This window comes from Sturnus vulgaris, chromosome 33, assembly GCF_052056855.1.
Source record: "Sturnus vulgaris isolate bStuVul1 chromosome 33, bStuVul1.hap1, whole genome shotgun sequence".
NCBI lineage: Eukaryota > Metazoa > Chordata > Aves > Passeriformes > Sturnidae > Sturnus > Sturnus vulgaris.
The window spans coordinates 19,946-43,804 of NC_142275.1; the positions used below are offsets into that span (position 1 = coordinate 19,946).

Here is a 23,859-nt window from a genome sequence, read left to right on the forward strand (position 1 = left end):
AAACCTGAACCTTTTCCTTGGCTGTGGCATCCTCACTCATGCAATCCTGAAGACAAAAATCTGATTTGGCAGGTGAGGCCGTTTCTAACGCAAAAGCTTCACCAAGGTTTCTCTTCCAACTTCAGCCTTAAACAGTCCTGTCCTCCTCAGACAGCCCCCACCTCCAGCCTTTAGCTGTAAATACTTACTGTTTTACAGCTAATGCTTGCCACCCCTCAAAATTAAGTCTTTTGATATGCATTTACATCCCTCCCTAACCATGTCCTCATCACCCTTCCCAAACTCAGCCTCATCTCCAGGCCTAGAACCTCTCCCTAGGTGAGGGACTGTCCTCGGGTAGGAGTGCTGACAGACCTGTGCATGAGCCCAGCTGCATAGCCCGTGCTAATCCCAGCCCAGCTCTAGCCTTTAAACCCACTGGGGCTTTGGTACTGGAGGCCCAGTTACAGTAACCCCTGTGGCCGTTCCGCTTCCAGGCCATCTGTGAGTTGTGATCCCCCACCCTACACCACTTTGGTGAGAAATGCAATCCTTTCTTACAATAAAGTTTTCATTTTATGTCTAAATTAAAGCATTCAGAGAAAACGTGTAGCAATTATATCAAGACAGACATGACAGGCACCAACATTAGTCTTTCATTACACACTTTTCATGCCTTCTCTCCACAGATTTCTTTGAGGCAACTCTGACTCCTTTTCTCACAGGCAGCTCCACACAGCCCCGACTCCTCCTCTCCTCTGTACGACTGGCTAAACCCCAGCCTGTCCCTTCCCCAGCCACCTGAGCCTGTCTGTCCCACACACAGCATCCTCTCACCTTGTCCATCCCTTGCACGGCCACGTGTCCCTTCCTCCTCGCAGCACAGCCAGCAGGCTCCAGCCCACACTGCAGCAGGCTCTGCACCTCCAGCTGGAGCTGTGCTTAGTGAAACTGGCAGCCAGCTGACCCACGCTTTTATAACAACCAGCCTCACTGGGCAGGCAAGGCTGTTTCCACTCCTTGCTAAGCAGTACAGCTGTAACTCGTTGGCAACTAGTGCCTTCTGCACTATCCTTACAAACTATTCTCCTACAGAAATGGACCGGAATTCCGCGGGGATTTTCCGGGGATTCCGGGGGGATTTTCTCGGGAATTCCGGGGGGATTTTGTCGGGGATTCCGGGGGGATTTTCTGGGGGATTCCGGGGGGATTTTATCGGGGGTTCCTGGGGGATATTCCCGGGGATTCCGGGGGGATTTTATCGGGGATTCTGGGCATATTTTCTCGCGGATTCCGGGGGGATTTTCTCAGGGATTCCGGGGAGATTTTATCGGGGATTCCGGGGGGATTTTTCCCGGGAAATCCGGGGGGATTTTCCCCGCGATTCCAGGGGGATTTTCCAGGGGATTCCGGGCATATTTTCTCGGGGATTCCTGGGGGATTTTCCAGGGGATTCCATGGGGATTATCCAGGGGATTCCAGGGGGATTTTATCGGGGATACCTGGGGGATTTTCCAGGGGATTCCTGGGGGATTTTCCCGGGGATTCCGGGGGGATTTTCACGGGGATTCCGGGGCGATTTTCTCAGGGAATTCCGGGGGATTTTCTCGGGAATTCCGGGAGGATTTTCAGGAGTATTCCGGGGGGATTTTCCCGAGTATTCCGGGGGGATTTTTTCGGGGAGTCCGGGGGGATTTTCCCGGGGATTCCGAGGGGATATTCCCGGGGAATTCCGGGGGGATTTTCTCCGGGATTCCGGGGGGATTTTCCAGGGGTTTCAGCGAGGAATTTCCCGGGGAATTCCCGGTGGATTTTCCCGGGAAATTCCGGGGTGATTTTTTCGGGGAGTCCGGAGGGATTTTACGAGGGATTCCGGGGAGATATTCCCGGGGAATTCCGGGGGATTATCCCGGGGATTCCGGGGGGATTTTCTCGGCGATACCGGGGGGATATTCTCGGGGATTCCGGGATGATTTTCCCGGGGAATTCCAGGGGATTATTCCGGCGATTCCGGGGGGATTTTCTCGGCGATACCGGGGGGATTTTCCAGGAGATGCCGGGGGGATTATCCCGGGGAATTCTAGGGGATTTTCTCGGGGATTCCGGGGGGATTTTCCCGGGAATTCCGGGGGGATTTTCCAGGGGATTTCGTGGGGATTATGCCGGGGAGTCTGGGGCTATTTTCGCGGGGATTCCGGGAGGTTTTTCTCGGGGATTCCGGGGGGATTTTCCCGCGGAATTCCGGGGGGATTTTCTCGGGGATTCCGGCTGGATTTTCCAGGGGATTCCGGGCATATTTTCTCGGGGATTCCGGGGCGATTATCCCGGGGGATTCCGGGGGGATTTTCTCGGGGATTCCGGGGGCATTTTCCCGGGGATTCCGCAGGGATATTCCCGCGGAATTCCGGGGGGATTTTCTCGGGGAGTCCGGGGAGATTTGCCCGGGGATTCCGGGGGGATTTTCCGGGGGGATTTTCCGTAACCTAACTAACCATAGACCTAACCCTAACCCTAACCCTGACCCTAAACATAACCCTAAACCAAATAACCCTAACCCTAACCCTAAACCAACTAACCCTAACACTAACCATAAGCCTAACCTTTACCAAAATAACCCTAACCATAACCCTAACCCAACTAACCATAACCCTAACCGTAACCCTAACCCTAACCCTGACCCTAAACCTAACCCTAAACCAAATAACCCTAACCCTAACCCTAAACCAACTAGCCCTAACACTAACCCTAACCTTTACCAAAATAACCCTAACCATAACCCTAACCCTAACTCTAACCCTAACCCTATGCCTAACCCTAACCCTAACCCAAGTAACCCTAACACTAACCGAAATAACCCTAACCATAACCAACTAACCCTAACGCTAACCCTAACCCTAACAGAAATAGCCCTAACACTAACCCAAATAACCATAACCCTAACCCTAAACTAACTAACTCTAACCATAACACAAACCCTAACCCTAACCCTAGCCCAAATAACCCTAACCCTAACCCTGACCCTAAACCTAACCCTAAACCTAATAACCCTAACCCTAAACCAACTAGCCCTAACACTAACCATAAGCCTAACCTTTACCAAAATAACCCTAAGCATAACCCTAACCCAACTAACCCTAAACCAAATAACCCTAACCCTAAACCAACTAGCCCTAACACTAACCATAAGCCTAACCTTTACCAAAATAACCCTAACCATAACCCTAACCCAACTAACCATAACCCTAACCCTAGACCAAATAACCCTAACCATAACCCTGACAATAAACCTAACCCTAAACCAAATAACCCTAACCCTAAACCAACTAGCCCTAACACTAACCATAAGCCTAACCTTTACCAAAATAACCCTAACCATAACCCTAACCCAACTAACCATAACCCTAACCCTAACTCTAACCCTAACCCTAGCCCAAATAACCCTAACCCTAACCCTAACCCTGACAATAAACCTAACCCTAAACCAAATAACCCTAACCCTAAACCAACTAGCCCTAACACTAACACTAAGCCTAACCTTTACCAAAATAACCCTAACCATAACCCTAACTAACCATAGACCTAACTATAACCTGAACCCTAACCCTAACCCTAACCCTAGCCCAAATAACCCTAACCCTAACCCTAGGCCAAATAACCCTAACCCTAACAGTAACCCTGACCCTAAACCTAACCCTAAACCAAATAACCCTAACCCTAACCCTAACCCAACTAACCCTAACACTAACCCTAAGCCTAACCTTTACCAAAATAACCCTAACCATAACCCTAACCCAACTAACCATAACCCTTTGCCTAACCCTAACCATAAACCTAGCCCAAATAACCCTAACCCTAACCCTGACCTTAAACCTAACCCTAAACCAAATAACCCTAACCCTAACCCTAAACCAACTAGCCCTAACACTAACCCTAAGCCTAACCTTTACCAAAATAACCCTAACCATAACCCAAACCCAACTAACCATAACCCTATGCCTAACCCTAACCCTAACTGAAGTAACCCTAACAGTAACCGAAATAACCCTAACCATAACCAACTAACCCTACCCATAACGCAACTAACCCTAACCCTAACAGAAATGGCCCTATCACTAACCCAAATAACCATAACCCTAACCTTAAACTAACTAACTCTAACCATAACACAAACCCTAACCCTGACCCTAAACCTAACCCTAAACCAAACAACCCTAACACTAACCCTAAGCCTACCCTTTACCAAAATAACCCTGACCATAACCCTAACCCAACTAAACCTAAACCTAAACCTAACCCTAAGCCAAATAACCCTAACCCTAAACCAACTAGCCCTAACACTAACCATAAGGCTAACCTTTACCAAAATAACCCTAACCATAACCCTAACCCAACTAACCCTAACCCTAGCCCAAATAACCCTAACCCTAACCCTGACCCTAAACCTAACCCTAACCCAAATAACCCTAACCCTAAACCAACTAGCCCTAACACTAGCCCTAAGCCTAACCTTTACCAAAATAACCCTAACCATAACCCTAACTCTAACCCTAACCCTATGCCTAACCCTAACCCTAACCGAAGTAACCCTAACACTAACCGAAATAACCCTAACCATAACCAACTAACCCTACCCATAACGCAACTAACCCTAACCCTAACAGAAATAGCCCTAACACTAACCCAAATAACCATAACCCTAACCTTGACCCTAAACCTAACCCTAAACCTAATAACCCTAACCCTAACCCTAAAACAACTAGCCCTAACACTAACCCTAAGCCTAACCTTTACCAAAATAACCCTAACCATAACCCTAACCCAACTAACCCTAAACCAAATAACCCTAACCCTAACCCTAGGCCAAATAACCCTAACCCTAACCCTAACCCTGACCCTAAACCTAACCCTAAACCAAATAACCCTAACCCTAACCCTAAACCAACTAGCCCTAACACTAACCATAAGCCTAACCTTTACCAAAATAACCCTAACCATAACCCTAACCCAACTAACCATAACCCTAACCCTAACCCTAGACCAAATAACCCTAACCATAACCCTGACACTAAACCTAACCCTAAACCAAATAACCCTAACCCTAACCCTAAACCAACTAGCCCTTACACTAACCATAAGCCTAACCTTTACCAAAATAACCCTAACCATAACCCTAACCCAACTAACCATAACCCTAACCCTAACCCTAACTCTAACCCTAACCCTAGCCCAAATAACCCTAACCCTAACCCTAACCCTGACAATAAACCTAACCCTAAACCAAATAGCCCTAACCCTAAACCAACTAGCCCTAACACTAACCCTAAGCCTAACCTTTACCAAAATAACCCTAACCATAACCCTAACTAACCATAGACCTAACTATAACCCGAACCCTAACCCTAACCCTAACCCTAGCCCAAATAACCCTAACCCTAACCCTAGGCCAAATAACCCTAACCCTAACAGTAACCCTGACCCTAAACCTAACCCTAAACCAAATAACCCTAACCCTAACCCAACTAACCCTAACACTAACCCTAAGCCTAACCTTTACCAAAATAACCCTAACCATAACCCTAACCCAACTAACCCTAACCCTAGCCCAAATAACCCTAACCCTAACCCTGACCCTAAACCTAACCCTAACCCAAATAACCCTAACCCTAAACCAACTAGCCCTAACACTAGCCCTAAGCCTAACCTTTACCAAAATAACCCTAACCATAACCCTAACCCTAACTCTAACCCTAACCCTATGCCTAACCCTAACCCTAACCGAAGTAACCCTAACACTAACCGAAATAACCCTAACCATAACCAACTAACCCTACCCATAACGCAACTAACCCTAACCCTAACAGAAATAGCCCTAACACTAACCCAAATAACCATAACCCTAACCTTGACCCTAAACCTAACCCTAAACCTAATAACCCTAACCCTAACCCTAAAACAACTAGCCCTAACACTAACCCTAAGCCTAACCTTTACCAAAATAACCCTAACCATAACCCTAACCCAACTAACCCTAAACCAAATAACCCTAACCCTAACCCTAGGCCAAATAACGCTAACCCTAACCCTAACCCTGACCCTAAACCTAACCCTAAACCAAATAACCCTAACCCTAAACCAACTAGCCCTAACACTAACCATAAGCCTAACCTTTACCAAAATAACCCTAACCATAACCCTAACCCAACTAACCATAACCCTAACCCTAACCCTAGACCAAATAACCCTAACCATAACCCTGACACTAAACCTAACCCTAAACCAAATAACCCTAACCCTAAACCAACTAGCCCTAACACTAACCATAAGCCTAACCTTTACCAAAATAACCCTAACCATAACCCTAACCCAACTAACCATAACCCTAACCCTAACCCTAACCCTAGCCCAAATAACCCTAACCCTAACCCTGACAATAAACCTAACCCTAAACCAAATAACCCTAACCCTAAACCAACTAGCCCTAACACTAACCCTAAGCCTAACCTTTACCAAAATAACCCTAACCATAACCCTAACTAACCATAGACCTAACTATAACCCGAACCCTAACCCTAACCCTAACCCTAGCCCAAATAACCCTAACCCTAACCCTAGGCCAAATAACCCTAACCCTAACAGTAACCCTGACCCTAAACCTAACCCTAAACCAAATAACCCTAACCCTAACCCAACTAACCCTAACACTAACCCTAAGCCTAACCTTTACCAAAATAACCCTAACCATAACCCTAACCCAACTAACCATAACCCTTTGCCTAACCCTAACCATAAACCTAGCCCAAATAACCCTAACCCTAACCCTGACCTTAAACCTAACCCTAAACCAAATAACCCTAACCCTAACCCTAAACCAACTAGCCCTAACACTAACCCTAAGCCTAACCTTTACCAAAATAACCCTAACCATAACCCTAACCCAACTAACCATAACCCTTTGCCTAACCCTAACCATAAACCTAGCCCAAATAACCCTAACCCTGACCTTAAACCTAACCCTAAACCAAATAACCCTAACCCTAAACCAACTAGCCCTAACACTAACCCTAAGCCTAACCTTTACCAAAATAACCCTAACCATAACTCTAACCCAACTAACCATAACCCTATGCCTAACCCTAACCCTAACCGAAGTAACCCTAACAGTAACCGAAATAACCCTAACCATAACCAACTAACCCTACCCATAACGCAACTAACCCTAACCCTAACAGAAATGGCCCTATCACTAACCCAAATAACCATAACCCTAACCTTAAACTAACTAACTCTAACCATAACACAAACCCTAACCCTAACCCTAGCCCAAATAAATCTAACCATAACCCTGACCCTAAACCTAACCCTAAACCAAATAACCCTAACACTAACCCTAAGCCTACCCTTTACCAAAATAACCCTGACCATAACCCTAACCCAACTAAACCTAAACCTAACCCTAGCCCAAATAACCCTAACCCTAACCCTGATCCAGACCCTAAACCTAACCCTAACCCAAATAACCCTAACCCTAAACCAACTAGCCCTAACACTAACCCTAAGGCTAACCTTTACCAAAATAACCCTAACCATAACCCCAACCCAACTAACCCTAACCCTAGCCCAAATAACCCTAACCCTAACCCAAATAACCCTAACCCTAAACCAACTAGCCCTAACACTAGCCCTAAGCCTAACCTTTACCAAAATAACCCTAACCATAACCCTAACCCACCTAACCCTAACCCTAACCCTCGCCCAAATAACCCTAACCCTAACCCTCACCCTAAACCTAACCCTAAACCAAATAACCCTAACCCAACTAACCCTAACACTAACCCTAACTCTAACCTTAACCCAAATAACCCTAACCCTTACCCTAAACCCACTAACCATAACCCTAACCGAACTAACCCTAACCGTAACCCAAATATCCCTAACCCTAACACAAATCCTAACCCTAAACCTAACCCTAACCCTACCCTCTACCCATACCCTAACCCGTACGCTAACCCTAAACCATACCCTAACCCGTACGCTAACTCTCACCGGTACCCTAAGCCGTACCCGTACCCTAACCCGTACCCTAACACTAACCTGTACCCTTACCCATACCCTAACTATAACCCCAACCCTAACCTTTACCCCTTACCCCAACCCCAAGACGGAGACTAAGCCCAAGTCTAAGTCCAACCCCAAACCCTAACCTGGGCACCTCATCCCCCCAGCTCCCATGACCCATTAGGCCCCTGGCCTCTGAACCCCTGGCCCATGGGTCCACTGTCCCCCTAGCCCCCAAGTCCCGTTGCCGCAAGGCCCCATGACCACCTGGCCCTGCTGACCTGTGAGCCACCTTGCCCTAGGATGCCCAGGCCCCCTAAAGCACTGACTGTCTGGCCTCTGGTCCCCCCCGGCCCCCTAGCCCCCATGCCCCTGACCCAGACCCACCTCCAATACCCCACGCCTGCACCAATTTCGGCACACAGATCTCCCCATCCGGATGACACCCCTACAGCGTCTACCCCGATAACGGCTTCAAACCCGGCACGAGCAACTTCAGAGTCAATAATTTCAGACACCCCTTTTGCCCCAGCCCCTGTGATTTCAGCTCTTTTTCAAACCACAAGCTTTATTCAACTGCCAGCTCTGCTCTTCTGACTTCACCTGAGCCTTTCTCCATCTCTGCAAGAGCAATCTTCTCCACCTTCAATGCACAGCATCTGTGTCTTGGCTCCAGCCCCGCACCAATTCACCTCCCGCCCCAGAGCCTCGAAGCCTGCCCCGGTACATATCCCGCTCCCATGGATATTTCACCTCCGGCCCTACGGTCCCCCCTCCTATTACGGCCCTTCGTGTCCCCGTTCCATGCGCTGGCACGCGACCCAGACCCACCTTCAACAGCCCGGACCTGTGCCAATCTTGGCGCACGGATCGCCCCGTCTCGATGGCACCCCTATGGCGTCTACCCCGATAACGGCTTCAAACCCGGCACGAGCAACTTCAGAGTCAATAATTTCAGACACCCCTTTTGCCCCAGCCCCTGTGATTTCAGCTCTTTTTCAAACCACAAGCTTTATTCAACTGCCAGCTCTGCTCTTCTGACTTCACCTGAGCCTTTCTCCATCTCTGCAAGAGCAATCTTCTCCACCTTCAATGCACAGCATCTGTGTCTTGGCTCCAGCCCCGCACCAATTCAGCTCCCGCCCCAGAGCCTCGAAGCCTGCCCCCGGTACATATCCCGCTCCCATGGATATTTCACCTCCGGCCCTACGGTCCCCCCTCCTATTACGGCCCTTCGTGTCCCCGTTCCATGCGCTGGCACGCGACCCAGACCCACCTTCAACAGCCCGGACCTGTGCCAATCTTGGCGCACGGATCGCCCCGTCTCGATGGCACCCCTATGGCGTCTACCCCGATAACGGCTTCAAACCCGGCACGAGCAACTTCAGAGTCAATAATTTCAGACACCCCTTTTGCCCCAGCCCCTGTGATTTCAGCTCTTTTTCAAACCACAAGCTTTATTCAACTGCCAGCTCTGCTCTTCTGACTTCACCTGAGCCTTTCTCCATCTCTGCAAGAGCAATCTTCTCCACCTTCAATGCACAGCATCTGTGTCTTGGCTCCAGCCCCGCACCAATTCACCTCCCGCCCCAGAGCCTCGAAGCCTGCCCCAGTCCGTATCCCGCTCCTACGGCGATTTCACCTCCATCCCTTCTAACCCGGCACGAGCGATTTCAGAGTCAATCAGTTCAGACACCCCTTTTAGCCCACCCCCTGTGATTTCAGCTCTTTTTCAAACCACAAGCTTTATTCAACTGCCAGTTCTTCTGCTTCGCTTCTGGATCCACATTGCTCCGGCTGTGCCATGTAATGGTCTTTCTGCTTTCCACGGCAGGATATTTTTTTTACCTCTACCTCTCTGTGGTTTGAGCACCTCCTGAACTCATATTTCAGCCACAATCTGAGAATCCTTACCCCATTAACATCTCTAGACTCCCTTTCATATCCCTTAGTGATTTAATATCCAGCCACACACATACCATCGTGCCTCCATATGCCCTAACACAGCCCCAAAGCAGTTATGTTTTCAAACCTTACCGTATTTCTCCAGCTCTGCTTCCTCAGCTCCAGCCTCTCAGTTTCAGTCTAAGAAAGAAGAAAACGCGATTAAATCATATAAAGCTTAGAGATAAGAAAAACATAAAAAAGCACCTTTATTCCCAATACTTGAAACCATATAAATTGCCTCACTGGAGTCCCCCAGACCCAGTAGCCGCCCCCCCTACACGCCACGCCGGGCCCCAGCGGCCGCGCTCCGCCGCGGGCCCCGCCCCTCGGCTGCGCTCCACCCCGCGCCGCTCCGCCCGGCCCGGCCCTGCCGCCCCCCCCCCCCCCCGCGCCGCCCGGCCCGGCCCTGCCGCCCCCCCCCCCCCCCCCGCGCCGCCCGGCCCGGCCCTGCCGTCCCCCCCCCCCCCCCCCCCCGCGCCGCCCGGCCCGGCCCTGCCGCCCCCCCCCCCCCCCCCCGCGCCGCCCGGCCCGGCCCTGCCGCCCCCCCCCCCCCCTCGCGCCGCCCGGCCCGGCCCTGCCGCCACCGCCCCCCCCGCGCCGCCCGGCCCGGCCCCGCCACCTCCCCCTGGGCCCCGCCCCCCCCACCACCACGCCCCGCAGCTCCGCTCGGGCCTGCCCGCCGACCCACCCCGGGCCCCGCGCCGCGCCGGCCGGGCCCCGGCGCCACCCCTAACCGCCGCCCGCCCCCCTCAGATCCCGCCCTTACCTCTTCCGCCGCCGCCTCCGCAGTGCCCCGACCCTGCGAAATACACGCTATTTATGGCCAGGCCAGCCAATCAGAGCCCGAGGCAGTTCCGGCCCGCCTATCAGAACCCCCCATTCCCGCCACGTTCGGCTCCACCCCCATCAGTGCCGTCACCGTGTCCCCGCCCACTGTCCCCGCCTCCTCCCCACTCTCCGCCCCCGCCGGGCCGCCAGGGACCGCCCCTAACAGTAAATATGGCGGCGCCCGTCCGGTCACGTGATACCGGACAAATATGGCGGCCCGCATGAAGTTCTGCTCGCCGGCGTTATGATCTGCGGGGATGTGCTGTCGAGGTCCCGCGGGGGGGTGGGCCGGCCGGCTGACGCGGCGGTGAGCGGCGGTGTTGCGGACGGGTGACCCGGGGGACGCTCGGGTCCCGCGGGGGGGCGAGACGCCGTGGGGCGTTGACGAGATGATGCCAAGAGGCGGGCCGCGGCGCCGAAGTTCGGGGCGGGAGGGACAGCGACGGCGGAGACGCGACGAAGTCGGGCGGAGGGCGGACCCGGTGCCGCGCGGGGGGGCGTGGGCGGCATCGGGACCGGCATGGCCGCGGCTAGCAGGGGACGCGGCGATACCGACACTGGCACGGGGTCCGGCGCTGCTCTCCTGCTCCGCCGCCAGGCGGCGCTGCGCTGCCGTCCTGCCGGGGCTCTGGTCACGCTCCTGCTAATCAATAATCCTAATCCATAATTTGGGGTTGGTTTTTTTTTGGATCGTGACACTTGGCACAGGAGGGACATTGCCGGCACAGCCCCTCCCCTGCAGAGCCCAGGGAAAAGACGTGGTCGCTGCCTTTTTTCCTTAGGAGCTCTCTGTGCATTTTGTCTTTCACTGTGTGTGACCACCTCCTTTCAAGGGCAAACTCGGCTGTCTTCCTGACTCACAGCTGCTTTTATTGCTAAGTTTTCTTTGAAAGAGACATGAGCAGCTGGAACACCGAGCTTGGATGTTGCTGCTCTGCTGGAGAGAGGGGACTGGGGTGTGGAAGGAGTGAAGAACCCCCCAGGCAGTGTGGCGCTGCAGCTCTTACTCGGACTGAGCCTCGTTTGTGGAAATTGATGCTGTTCTGTGCTTCACTAGAAAACCGGTATTTTTTCTTTCCTTCGGGTTATATTTTACTTGTGCATGAATTCAGCTGTGTAATTGCATTCAAGTGTGCAGCCAGTGTGGCCACCTCTGTTTTCCTTTCATTCCTCGGGCAGTAGCAACTGCAGAACCCTATTCCAGGTGGCAATGATTTCTATATTTCAATAACATATTTGTTCTTGATGCAGCACAGCAAGATAGCAGCCATGAGTTTCTAGAAGGGTGTAGGGGTGAGAGGCTGCAGGGCCGGAAGAGCAGCGGTCATATCAGCAGGAGAAGGCTTTCTTACTTCTATTTGTTGCATATCGGGCATAGGTAAGTGCAATGGGAGTGTTCTGTGGCTGCAACAATAGCCTTTAATGCATTAAAAAGTAAAAGCCTTGTGTAGAAAGTGGGGGGAAACAACAGAGATTTAAAGACTAAAGATTTAAGTGACTAACATAAGTAGATGCAATAAAAGGTTAAACAAGGAATGCTAATGGGTAATACTGAGCGATATATCCTTAGACAAAATATTCCTGCTTTATTTTATGCTTGTGCACTTGGACTTTTTTAGGACTGGCTTTGTATTTAAACATTGCCTGATATGCGGCGTGTGTGACTTCGTTACTTACATGCTAAAAAGCAGAGGTTTAGTATCTTCGGTTTTTTAAGGGGAATAATGCCATGTTTATCACATTGTCTGTATTCTTAATTTTCCTCTTTTGTATTTTTTGTTTGCTTGCATATTCTCTGAAAGGTGGAGGGAAGCCAGATGAATTGAAAAAGAATCCAATCTATCTAAGGCTCGATTCTCAAGTAATATTTACATCCCTGAAGAAGCCTAGAAATACATAGTGGGATTTTTAAAAATGCACAGAAAATTCTGACCATGCTGTTTGCAGAGCTGATGAAGTAATGCTTAAATGCTTATTAGTAATTAATTCATTATTAAATAAATGTATTTATTTTCTTTTTTCCATTACAGTCCATTCTTTTCCTGGCTCATTTAGCCCTGGACTGTGCTTGTATCCAGCCTTACTATGGCTAGATGCTTCGTCTCTGAGAGGCCAAGTGCAGCAACAGCAGGAGGGAGGGAGCAGAGCTGTCTTCTCAAGGGAGTACGGGCGGGAACAAATCTCACTGAAGGAAGTTTCTCAAGATGCTCTGGCTGATGAATTAACTAACGTAGCTCAGAATGAAAGTTGATTTGGAGTCTGAGGTGCTGGTGGTGTGGGGTTTTTTTACCAAATCTTTTTCTCTTTGATTTTAGTTTGAACGGTTCATACCAAATGCAGATGAGATTCCTGTCAACTAACTCTAGTTATCTTAATTCTAAGTGCTCATTTTCAGCTAATTGTCTAGACACTCTCTATCATCAGCGAAGAAATAGAGGCACTTCAGGCGTGATTAATCCCATCCTAAAATAGGTGTCTAAGCTGGGATGAATTGGAAGTAGTCTTCCTCCACCAAATAGCAGGAGAGCGCTGACAACTGGTTAGACAAAGAGGAGCTAAAGACAGGTGAGATGGTCCCCCTCTTTTCTCTCTTGGTGGTTTCACTGACTTAGGAACCGAGTTAGATTTTTCAGTATTTGTGGAATAGTTTGATTGTGTGAAATAGATGCTGGTATCCAATCCACCAGATTCGAGAGTGTGTGAGGCAGAAAATCATGTACCCAGTTTCACTGGTCCTGTGCATGGACAGCCTGTGCTTTGTTAGTGTTTGTCAAATGGTAGCTGAAAAAACAAAATCTGGTGCATAAAGCGTGGCTCATATTCCGGGCTGGGATCAGCCTAGAGATCAGCAGCTACCCACAGGGAAGGCTCCACTTGGTTACTGCTCTGTACAAACAATCTCGCAGTGACACTTGAAAGCTGTCCTCTCTCTCATTTGTTTTCTGAAATGTTAATGAATGAAATAAATATTCTAAATTAAAAACAAATTAAACGCACAGTGTGTGTGCAGCGTAACTCAAAAGTAACTGGAATGGAAGGCATTTCAAGCCGGCAGAAGTATTAGTTCAATGGCATATAAACGGTTTTCTCAATAAAATTCAGAATTCATATCCATTAGAACTTTAATGAAGGTTGAAACTTCCCTCAATAAAGAGAGTAATTAATAACACTTTTTACAGTAGGAATCCTGTACTTTTTATTCCCATGCATTTTTTTGTGTGTGAAATGATGTGAATATGCCATTTAACATTAAATTAGCAAAAATGTTTCTATTTCGAGGTATACTTTGTAATGGAAACAAACCAACTGAAGGCAGTTATTGAACTTTCATTTGCCTCTCCAGAACTAAGGTTCTGCTGAATGTTTTTCGTAATTGGACAATAATGTTTTTCGGACAACAGTGAACCCTTCACTGAGGAAGTGTGGACAAAACAGCCATTTCTGTGAAATGAAACAGCTCACCTCTATGAAAATTTGCTTAAAATTTAAAGGAACTTAAAGGTTTTTAAGCCTGCCCTGATTCTGGGCTGAGATAGGAGAAAATAATGCCGTCAGATTCTCATTAAGGTCTGCCCATCTCTGAAATATTTCCCCTGGATTTTGGTAGCAATTTAAGTATGCCAGTGGAAAAAATTACTGAGTTTCTATGATGTGTTTTGGTTCTTGAGCTACTCATTGTTTTTTCTCTTCCCTTTGTTACTGTAGTTAAGGAAAGGAATACCCAAGGACGGGAGTTTCTCCTAGATTGTATCAGAGCTATCTCTTATTCATATTTATTATACTTACATATATTATTATACTTATTATGCTTACATTTTACTGATATCATCTTAACATAAGAACTGCAAATCCTTAAAATCCCCTGCTCAGTAGGCACAGAAGTCTGTGCTGCAAGACCACGTTTCCTTGCTTGCTGTATGTTATAGTGGAAACAGGCCAATCAGTTAACTGCATAATTGTCTGATTATGGTGCACAATGCAGCATCTTTTCTCATCTAGTTGTTCCTTCAACTGTACCAGACAAGATGCTGTAGATGTTTAAAAAACAGAAGATTCTTCTGTTTTACTTTCATTAGGACATAACTTTTGCTAGCATTCTGATATTTATTGTTCTTTAATTAAGGCGGTTTCTTTCTCTTACCAGACTGTGACTATAAAGACATACACATCATGGGTTATCTTTTTCATCCTTTTAATAATAATAATAATAATAATAATAATAATAATAATAATAATAATAATAATAATAATAATAACATTGTTGCCATTACTTTTCCATTTATTATCGTGACAGATTTTTACAAAGGATTTTAACAAGCAGATTTCTGGAGTTCTTAATGGGGTTGGAAGAATAGCCTATGCATGTCATTGTACATGCATGGTGGAATGATGAACATAAATCACATACCCCCACACACACACAGAGAAAACAAGGCACTGGTAAGACTGTACAAGTAATAAATGACCGAGAGGTTGTTGATACAATAAAAACTGAGCTTCTAGTGTCAGCAGCCATCTCCAGAGCCTAAAGCTGTGCGTGGCTCTGGGGCTCTCTGTCCCTCTTTCCGTAGGTGTTGGAGCCCACGTTGGTGGGCGGGTAAAGGGCCCCGGAGCTGCCGCTGGAGCGCACCAGGAAATCGGCCAAGGGCTGCGTCACACACGTGGCCGTGTTGCATCTCCTCTTCTCCAGCTGGTGACTGCCAAGGTGAAACAAAGACAGCCAGCAGTAAGTCAAACGATGAGCCATCGAGTGTGCCACTTCTCATAGTCATTTGAGCTCTGCTAATGTGGGAGTTCTTTTAATATGTGCACAAATACAGGAACATTAGAATCTTCCCACCACCTACTTTGTTCCTGAAAAAAATCCTTGTGCTGGGTGCTATTATCAGTTTTAATGATGGAGGTTATTCAAATGCAGAGACATGAACTGTCATATGTCGTTTTTATTGATATCCTGCACAGCAGTTTATGACATTTAGAAGACCTGTAATGATAGTATAGGTGAGACACAAAGTGAAAGCAATGATTAAATGTTTAACTTTCAGCTGAACTTCTAAATCTATTTAGAGCTCTTGCTGATATCATGAGGATTACTAACATAATGATGATCACTAACATTTATTCAGTTCTCATGTTTTCACAGAATTACATCCTGCTCTCACTGAAGTGAGTGGTAATATTCCAGTCCACAGCAAGTGGATTAAACCCAAAGACTCTTTCTCCCATCTGCACCACATATCATGAGAAGTAGCAGGCATTGCCAGCTTCTGCCAACTGCAGAATCACTTAGGATGGTCTTTTGCTCTGTCTCTCTTCCCACTTAGCTCTGACTAAACAGAGGTTTCACCTAAAAAAAAAACCTGCCACATCTCTTTTGAAACACCAGCAAATTGAAAGTTCTGTTGTGGTGAGAGAAAATCCTTTGCTGAATGATACTTTAAAGAGTGTCCGAGGAAGGATCCGTATCTAGAAATAACATTTTATGATCTGAACCGACAGATCATTTACAGAACTCCACGTAAAACCTATGTAGCACGAGGGTTTTTTTTAAATTGCAATGTAATGGTTAGCTTGGGTTTTCAGACTTGTTTCTTAGATTACTGTGTTCTTCCTTCAAACAGAAATACTTGCTCGCAGAGATTGCCTACTGAGTTGTTGCATATTTTCTTGGACTTCTTCATGCTGATATGGCATGAATTAGATATCACTTTGTGGCTAAAATTTACTGTGAAGAGCAGCTATATCCCAGTTTCAAACTCTGAGCAGTTACCAATGTGTTCCTTTGCTTACTGATTATTAAATCTATCATCTAAAATGTCATATAACCTTTTGAAGTTATTTGTATTGATCTAATAATACAAGAGGAAAGGCAGCTATGAAAGGAATGTCTGTCTTATACAGGTTCTTGATTAGTAGATAGGCAGCAGTTCTTAAGCAATTAATATTTTAAATGTGTAATTGCATTACAAGAAAATTGTTGCATAGGGCTTTATATAACCTCCCATTGACTTTCATGGATATTTCTTTTGGTTTTATTCAAGTCCTTACCACACAAGGTTCAAATAGCAACTGGTTCTCACAGAGGTCCTGAAATTGAATTTATAAATAACAATATATTTCAGACAAGTGAAATTCTCTCAGAATCAATTTCTTCTTTTCCTTCTTCTTATGATTAATATTTAATTATGTGATTTTAAAATTGCTTAATTACTGAAAGCATTTTTACCATAAAATAATTCCATTCCAGTAGAGCTGCAGTATTATTAAGAAGGGTATGTTTTCTTTTCTTTCCCCCCCAGGCTTGGAAATCTGATGAACTTTTTAAAAAGGAAGGCGCTTGCAAAATGCACCTTTCTTCACAAGGTAATGTAGAGTTTGCAGCCTCTTTAATTTAAGAAAGTTTATAATCGTAAAATGATCAAATGATTTGAAACAAAGTCCCTGGATTTCACTTTCGACCCTAAATGCTTTGATCTTTTTGTTACAGAAAAGCTGATCTTTATGCTTATAGGAAAGCTCTGTTTAGTAGAAGGATATTTTAATATCTTTTTTTTTTTTTTTCCTGAGGAAAAAAAGCAGAAGCAAAGTCTCTCAAATAGCAGGATATCACTGGAACAAAGTTTGCTTCATGATTCAATCTGATATGGCTGGAAGAAACAAGGAAAATCAATACCTTTTTGTCTTTGCTGGTGGTTGTTCTGGCATTTCCTCACTGAGTCCTGAGAGTGTATTGTGTGACATTACAGGCAACATCCATCCTTGTCTCTTGGAAGTACCATCAGATAGATCATCAGCCAGAGACAGTAATCTCTGAACAACAATAAAACAGTGAGCTTGAATAACTCTATTTTTATATTATTTAAGACATGAAAGCAAAAGCAACTCATGCAATAATCTGAACACCTTTTTCCCTAAAAAGAAATAAACATGATTATTTGTCACTCACCCCTCAATAGGTGTAGCTTCCAAACAGCTCAGAGTGACAGAAAGTGCAATGAAGAAAACTGACAACTTCAGGTTGTGCATCTTCCCTTCCAAACTTTCTGAAAAGAACAGTGATTCAAAACTGAAAGCTAACCCAAATACTCTTCAGCACATCCTATCACCGATGCCCATTCTGTCCTAAATCAAGAGCAATTAGTCTTTTTCACAAGCTAGAGTGAGAAAAATGATCCCTTCAAGTTTAGTGACACAATTCAGTTTCAGAAATATAGCTCTCAGCAGTAAATGCTCATTTTCCATCCAGTAGTTTCAATCCTATCCCTTATCTCTGATTTGCGTTTCCTGACATATCCCAGTCTCAAATTCTGGTCCCCAGTGCAGTTTACTTTAAAGCTGTCTTAGTCTTTTCCTGAAAAAATGCTCTTGATTAATAATAGGGGATATAGTGCTTTTCTAAAGGCGCATCTTTTGCACTGCAGGGAAAGTAAGAAAAAAGGCAAAGTATTTACCTTTTTGTGGTCACAGATCTAACTGGAGAAGCCAGCAAGCCCTCTTGGTTAGCAGGAAGTGTGCATGCAACAATTCCACGCTTGCATCTGGCTCTGGAGTATCCTTCTCCCTCTTCCTTTCTGGCAAGTCTCACGACTCTTATATATCCTCGACACCTTTCTCAGCTCTGACATCAGGCAGCACAGAGAGACTGTCGTTAATTCCAATCCCTACAGACAGAAAGTGCCCCAGAGAGGAGCAGAGGCAGGTGGGTCATTATTGCACTAGTACATCAGTAAATATTCTCCTGCTGTATGCAGAATGCCCTCGTGAAGGTACTGCAAGAGCATATTGCACATCAGAAATGTAGCCTCAATTTTACAGCTCTGATAAGCTGCTGTGGTTATATTCCCTGTGGGTGTTTTCGTGGGCTAAATAAGGTAACAAAAGTCACAAAGAAAGCCAGAGCAAATGAAACGCCAGGCCACTGGTAATTGAATACAAGAAAACATGTCTCAGAAAAGATGGAAAAGTTAAAGTTGTGGAGGTTTGCTGTACAATATAGATAGAAAGCAAAGGTATCTGAAGGGATAAAAGCTGTATGATGAATAAGAAAAGAGTGAAAGTTATTTAAATTGACAGATAGAGTTCTCATTCAGGGTAACATGGTAGAAATCATGCACATTTTTCAGTCAAGTTTAAATGTCAATGAAAATTCTGTCGCTATGAATGTAAAATCTCATATTTTAAAAACCAGGTGGATTTGTCATGAGTGAAAATTGAGTCAATTAATGCTTTTCAGAAGGCAAAGACTAGGATTAAAAAGCCAGGAAATGTCAGAAAAGCCAGAAAACGTGCAAATTTATTTCTCTAGTATGCATAAAGTATGGTTGAGGGAAAAATGTACAGCTTTTAATAGACTAAATCCAGTGTTGACGAAATATCTAATTGCAGATTTCCAAGGATACAGATTAGAACCATTTACCTCTGATTTCAGTGGAAATTAGGCAAATCACTTCCCCCCCCCTCTCCCCCCCCCAGAAGTGTGAGAGCTGGAATCCTTCTGCAGTCGACTTAATTTTCTTTTCCTCCTCTCTTTCAGGACAGGAAGAATCACGACTCTCCTGCCATCTTTGCCAAGAGCTGTGGTGTTTGATCAGCCAAAGCCCAGAGGCTTCAGCACCAGAGGTCTGAGCCTGGAGGGCTCCTGGTGCTGCCCGTGCTGTGGGCTATGTCAGAGGATGCAGGGTTCCTCTTTGCCTCCCTGCTGGGATTAACTGCCATGGGAATGTGGGATCTGGGTGAAACTCCAGCTCTCCTGGTGTTCAGGGGAGCAAGGTCTGAGGGACTCCTCTCTGGGGATGTGCGGTGAAGGACTGAATAGTGTGGAAGGAGAGTATTTATAAACTGTATCACTGTTTCTCCCAAAATTGGGGTGGAGCACTGATGGGGGCGGTTGGGTTTGGTCTGGGCCTGTTATTCTTTGTGCAATTTTTAAATTCTCTTGTATGATTTACTGTCCGGTATCTTTCTAACAAAAGCTGACATAAATTTAGATTAAGGATTAGAACTTGGGTCCATTCATTGCAAACATTTGACAAGGCTGGAGGACTGGGGTGGTGACTGCTCTCAGGAAAGGTTACTTATTAATACTGTGTCAGATTTCCCGCAGTGACTGTCAGGCCTGCATGGCTGTGAGTTCGTGCTCTTCTCACTGGGGAAATAAGTTCAGCAAAATTAGAAATTTTAGAAAAATCCAGCCAGAAATTCCACCTCTGTACCCCCTAAGTTTTCCCAGTTTTTCCCAGCTAGGAGCTGCACAGAAGTCAGGCAGGGGAAGTGACAACAGGGAACAGCTGAAAAATTCAAAGGCACAAAGAGGAAAGGGGAAAGGTTTCAGAAAACAATTCTATGGTCTAAGAATAATTTCTGATTCCCTACTGAGAAGAACACGAACTCACAGCCATTCAGGCCTGACAGTCCCCTGCAGTGAGAGCTCAGCACACATCCACAGAGGCAAGTCCAGCATCTTAAATGAAAAAATAAAAATAAAAACCAGAAGAAAAAGGTGATTTCTTTTGCTTCAGAGTTATTTCAAGTTCTTAAAGCCCAAGCAACATTTGCTCTTGATTTTGGTTGGGTGAATCATGAGCAGTGGGCACGGGTCATGCCATTCATTGAGCAGAAAACCCGGGGTCATTTAGAGGGGACACAAGAACTGTTTGTGTAGCGACCTCGGGCTGCAGAGGGGCAGGAGAAAGGCCAAGGGAGCTCCCCGGGGCCACCAGGGCCTGTGGGGAACAGAATGGACGCTTGGATGACCAGTGGAGGTGAGGAGTGGATCTGAGTTCATCTACAGGGAAATAAGGAGGGGATACTCTGGAGTGAAAAGCTGAGGTGATGAGTTCACCCACCTGGGCACGAGTTGTGTTTGCACAAAGTGGGAACAGAGGTGAAGGTCAATCCAAAGTCGATCCTGCTTGACCTCTGAATTCCAGGATAAGTTTTACAAGCTGCCAAATGAGGGAGTAAAAATACACAAAAATGAAACCGAGAGCATTCATGAGGTTCCTGGGAGTCCATTACACTGTTGTCATAGAATTCTTAATGAGTTTTGAGCTTTTAATGACAACAATTCAGTACTTTCTTTGGATTAATCACTGTGTAGGATTTGGGGTTTATCTGGATTTTAAAGGCGTCGTGGTGGCCCTGACACTGCTCAGGAGCTGGTAGGAAAAGCAGGGTCAGAGCTCCTGGCAGGCACAGGGTGTTTTTCCCAGAGTGGACTGTGGAGGAATTGTTTGGGACTTGGATTGTCCCTCTGGGTGATGCCAGTTGCTGTGATTTGTGTAATTTCATACATTTAACTCCCAATACTTCCCAGCCCAAGGGCTTGAGCTGACAGGGCAGCACACAGATTGTTCTCTGTGCTGTGCCCCGATTTGGGGTTCGCTGTCAGCTTTGCTAGCTCCCGTGAATTATGCCCATAGCCCCCAATTCCCTGCTCAATTCCCACTGCCATAACCTCACAGCGCCTCATGGAGTGGGGATATACTGTGGCAGGAAGCTCAGCAGCATCGGCACGGGGACAGGTCTATATTCCAAAGAATTTGCTGTTTCAAACCCTCATCCCCCAGCCCCGCCGATGTCCCTGGGGGGCACTTGACAGAGTTACCTGGATTTCAGCTGATTTCACCCCCCCGAGCTCGGGCTCCAGGTGATCTTTTCAAGCAGGAGAAGGCAGGGGCCGGAGGCGCTCCTGGCCCGTGCCGAGGCAGTCCCTGGGGCCACGAGAGGACATGTCTCCCTGCAGAATTTCAGGTCTTTCCAGAGCCTCAGCAGTGACAGAGGAAAAAGAGGAAGATGAGGAGGAGGAAGAAGGGGGAGAGGGTTTGAGAGGAGGGGAAGCCCAAATCCGTGCTGTGTGCGGAGCTCCGACAGCACGCTGCAGCCCGCAGCTCAGTGTGAGCACGGGGCAGAGGAGGCGATTTCTGGGCATTCAATCACCCTGAGGCGGGCCCGGCACCGCCCCTGCAGCACCGTCCCCAGCACAGCTCGGTACCGCTCCGGGATCACCCGGCCCCGGCCCCGGTGCCGCCCGGGACCACTGGGGACCGCCCCTAAAGCACCGCCCCGGCCCCGCCCGGTCCCGTCCCCGGGACCTCCGTGCCCCGCCTCGCCAAGCCCCGGCTCCGCCCCGAGCCTGCCCGGGCTGCGCCGGGACCATCGCTGGCGGCCCCGCCCCTCTTCCCCGGGCCGAAGCGGGCTGAAGGAGATGTCCGCACGATTGGAAACGCCGCCGAAAATCGCACCCGTGGGATCGGTGTCGGCGTCGTGCGCAGGCATCCCACTAGAGCGAGCGGGCTCCTTGCTGTGCCACCCTCCTTTTGCAGCCAGAGTTAGAAGGTCGGGGAGCGACACCCGAGCCGCCATCTTGGGAGAGGCAGGCGCGCAGTACCGCGCTCTGCCCACAGGGTGGCGCTTGGGAGACAGGCAAGGGATGGAATCAAGGAGTGTCCCAATCCTTGAGGAAATCCCCCGGAATGAACGCCCCAAAAAACCCCGACCAGAACTGAGAAACCTTTTCCCGCCATTTTTCATTGATTTTTTTCCCCATTTCTCTCAGATTTTTTCCTCAATTTTTCAAGCATTTTTTCCCGCAATTTTCGTGGATTTTTTCCTGATTTTTCCCCATTTCTCACTGATTTTTTCCCCCATTTCTCACTGATTTTTACCCCCCATTTCTCACTGGTTTTTACCCCCCATTTCTGACTGATTTTTCCCCATTTCTCACTGATTTTTTCCCCCATTTCTGACTGATTTTCCCCCCATTTTTCATGGATTTTTTCCCCTATTTTTCGTGGATTTTTTCCCCATTTTTCCCGTCTCTCACAGATTTTTCCCCCCATTTCTCATGGATGTTTCCCCCAATTTTCATGGATATTTCCCGATTTATATATATAAATCATCTATTTTTTAATATTTAATTTATATTCATAATCTATACATATTTCATATATTCAGTTTAATTGCTATTCTATTTATCATACATACAATATTATTTTATTATTCATTATATACATAGATTTATATTACTAATGTTATTTCTATTTTATCTATATCCATATATATTTGTAGGTTCATAGTTTTTAATATTATTTATTTAAAAGCTCTGCCTCTAACCAAATAGAAACAAAAAACTCGATTATTTTAAATTATATTTGAATATATTTTTCTATTTAGTTTTCATATTTATATCTGTAGATTTATATGTCTATATTGTGTATTCTATATTTATATACTATTTAATGTATTTTTTACTAGTATATTAATATACTATATGCTATTTACATTCTATTATAAATACTATTTAATATAACATATTAAAATCGATAAATTATTTATATTACATACTACATACATGTGTGATAAATGTGATTCGTGCTAATTAAGTTGTAACTATATTTACAAAATTGTATTTAGATCAATAGAAGACAATTGTTACAGAGTGAGAAGGGGGAGATGGGTGAGACAGGATAAAAGACATCTTACAGAGGTTGGGAGTCAAAGAAGGAGGTTAGAAGAAAGTCAGATAAGAATAGTCAAAGGACGAAGGTCTGATAAGCGGCATCTAGAAATACAGCTTCAACCTTGAAGCTGTCAAAAATGGAATGATCACAAGCATGGGACTTAATTAAAGTCATGTTATGGAAAACATCTGCTCAGTCACACAGGGCGCCTGCGCTACCTGCAGGTCACACCTCGGTCACTGATGAAGATGATGGACCTTCACGGGAAATAAGACCCTTAAAAAGATAAGAGACCCCCTAACCCATTAGTAGAGCATGCGCCGTGCAGTATAGTTACGTAGATCTTAGGAATAGAAACTAGGAGGAGCTTTCTAGAAACTTTTGTAGCCTATAGTATATAAGTGGGATTGTTAGCCTGGATGCTTTGATACGTGAGGAATGGCGAGCCACTCCCCGTATCCCCGGTCGGAGGGGGGCCCCTCCCCGGTCGGTTTTGCTTATGCTTTATATGAACCTCAATTATACTAAATTACTTACTGCCAAAATTTGTATATTCTTAAATATATACACTTTGATTGTTTCATCTCCA

General features: G+C 46.4%; 2 protein-coding genes and 1 long non-coding RNA gene across 5 annotated transcripts in view; 1 reads left to right on the top strand and 2 right to left on the bottom strand.

Annotated features, from left to right (window-relative positions):
- Positions 1-10,762, bottom strand: part of LOC148220619 (islet amyloid polypeptide-like) — a 29,160-nt gene extending 18,398 nt beyond the window's left edge. The window contains exons 1-2 of one of the 2 annotated variants that reach the window (XR_015798688.1): positions 10,748-10,762; positions 10,072-10,119 (exon numbers count right to left, since the gene is read on the bottom strand). The gene's annotated coding sequence lies outside the window, so the exon portion shown is untranslated. Of the gene's footprint in view, positions 1-10,071; positions 10,120-10,747 lie in introns of those variants that run through there. The other variant, XR_015798691.1, reaches the window with a different exon arrangement.
- Positions 10,763-11,409: 647 nt separating this feature from the next.
- Positions 11,410-17,754, top strand: LOC148220621 (uncharacterized). Of its 2 annotated transcripts, none has more exons than XR_015798697.1 (4): positions 11,410-12,187; positions 12,840-15,535; positions 17,109-17,172; positions 17,377-17,754. It is a non-coding gene; the product is annotated as an uncharacterized LOC148220621 (long non-coding RNA). The 2 variants fall into 2 exon arrangements; XR_015798696.1 differs by having other exon boundaries at positions 11,410-11,873; positions 12,061-15,535.
- LOC148220622 (islet amyloid polypeptide-like) lies at positions 15,068-18,402 on the bottom strand. The gene is made up of 4 exons (XM_088154926.1): positions 18,261-18,402; positions 17,756-17,852; positions 17,483-17,617; positions 15,068-15,506 (listed from the first exon to the last, which is right to left on the bottom strand). The coding sequence occupies exons 2-4, from the start codon at positions 17,833-17,835 to the stop codon at positions 15,335-15,337; spliced, it is 387 nt and encodes a 128-aa protein (XP_088011052.1). The 5' UTR covers positions 17,836-17,852; positions 18,261-18,402; the 3' UTR covers positions 15,068-15,334.
- Positions 18,403-23,859: the final 5,457 nt, after the last annotated feature.

What these genes read in the sequence shown, in the direction of transcription:
- LOC148220622 (XM_088154926.1), bottom strand. Translation starts at nt 17,835, where the DNA reads ATGCACAACCTGAAGTTGTCAGTTTTCTTCATTGCACTTTCTGTCACT. An exon ending in GAAGCTACACCTATTGAGGG is followed by an intron (nt 17,618 to 17,755) that starts GTGAGTGACAAA and finishes TGTTGTTCAGAG; the next exon opens with ATTACTGTCTCTGGCTGATG. An exon ending in CCACCAGCAAAGACAAAAAG is followed by an intron (nt 15,507 to 17,482) that starts GTATTGATTTTC and finishes TCACCTTGGCAG; the next exon opens with TCACCAGCTGGAGAAGAGGA.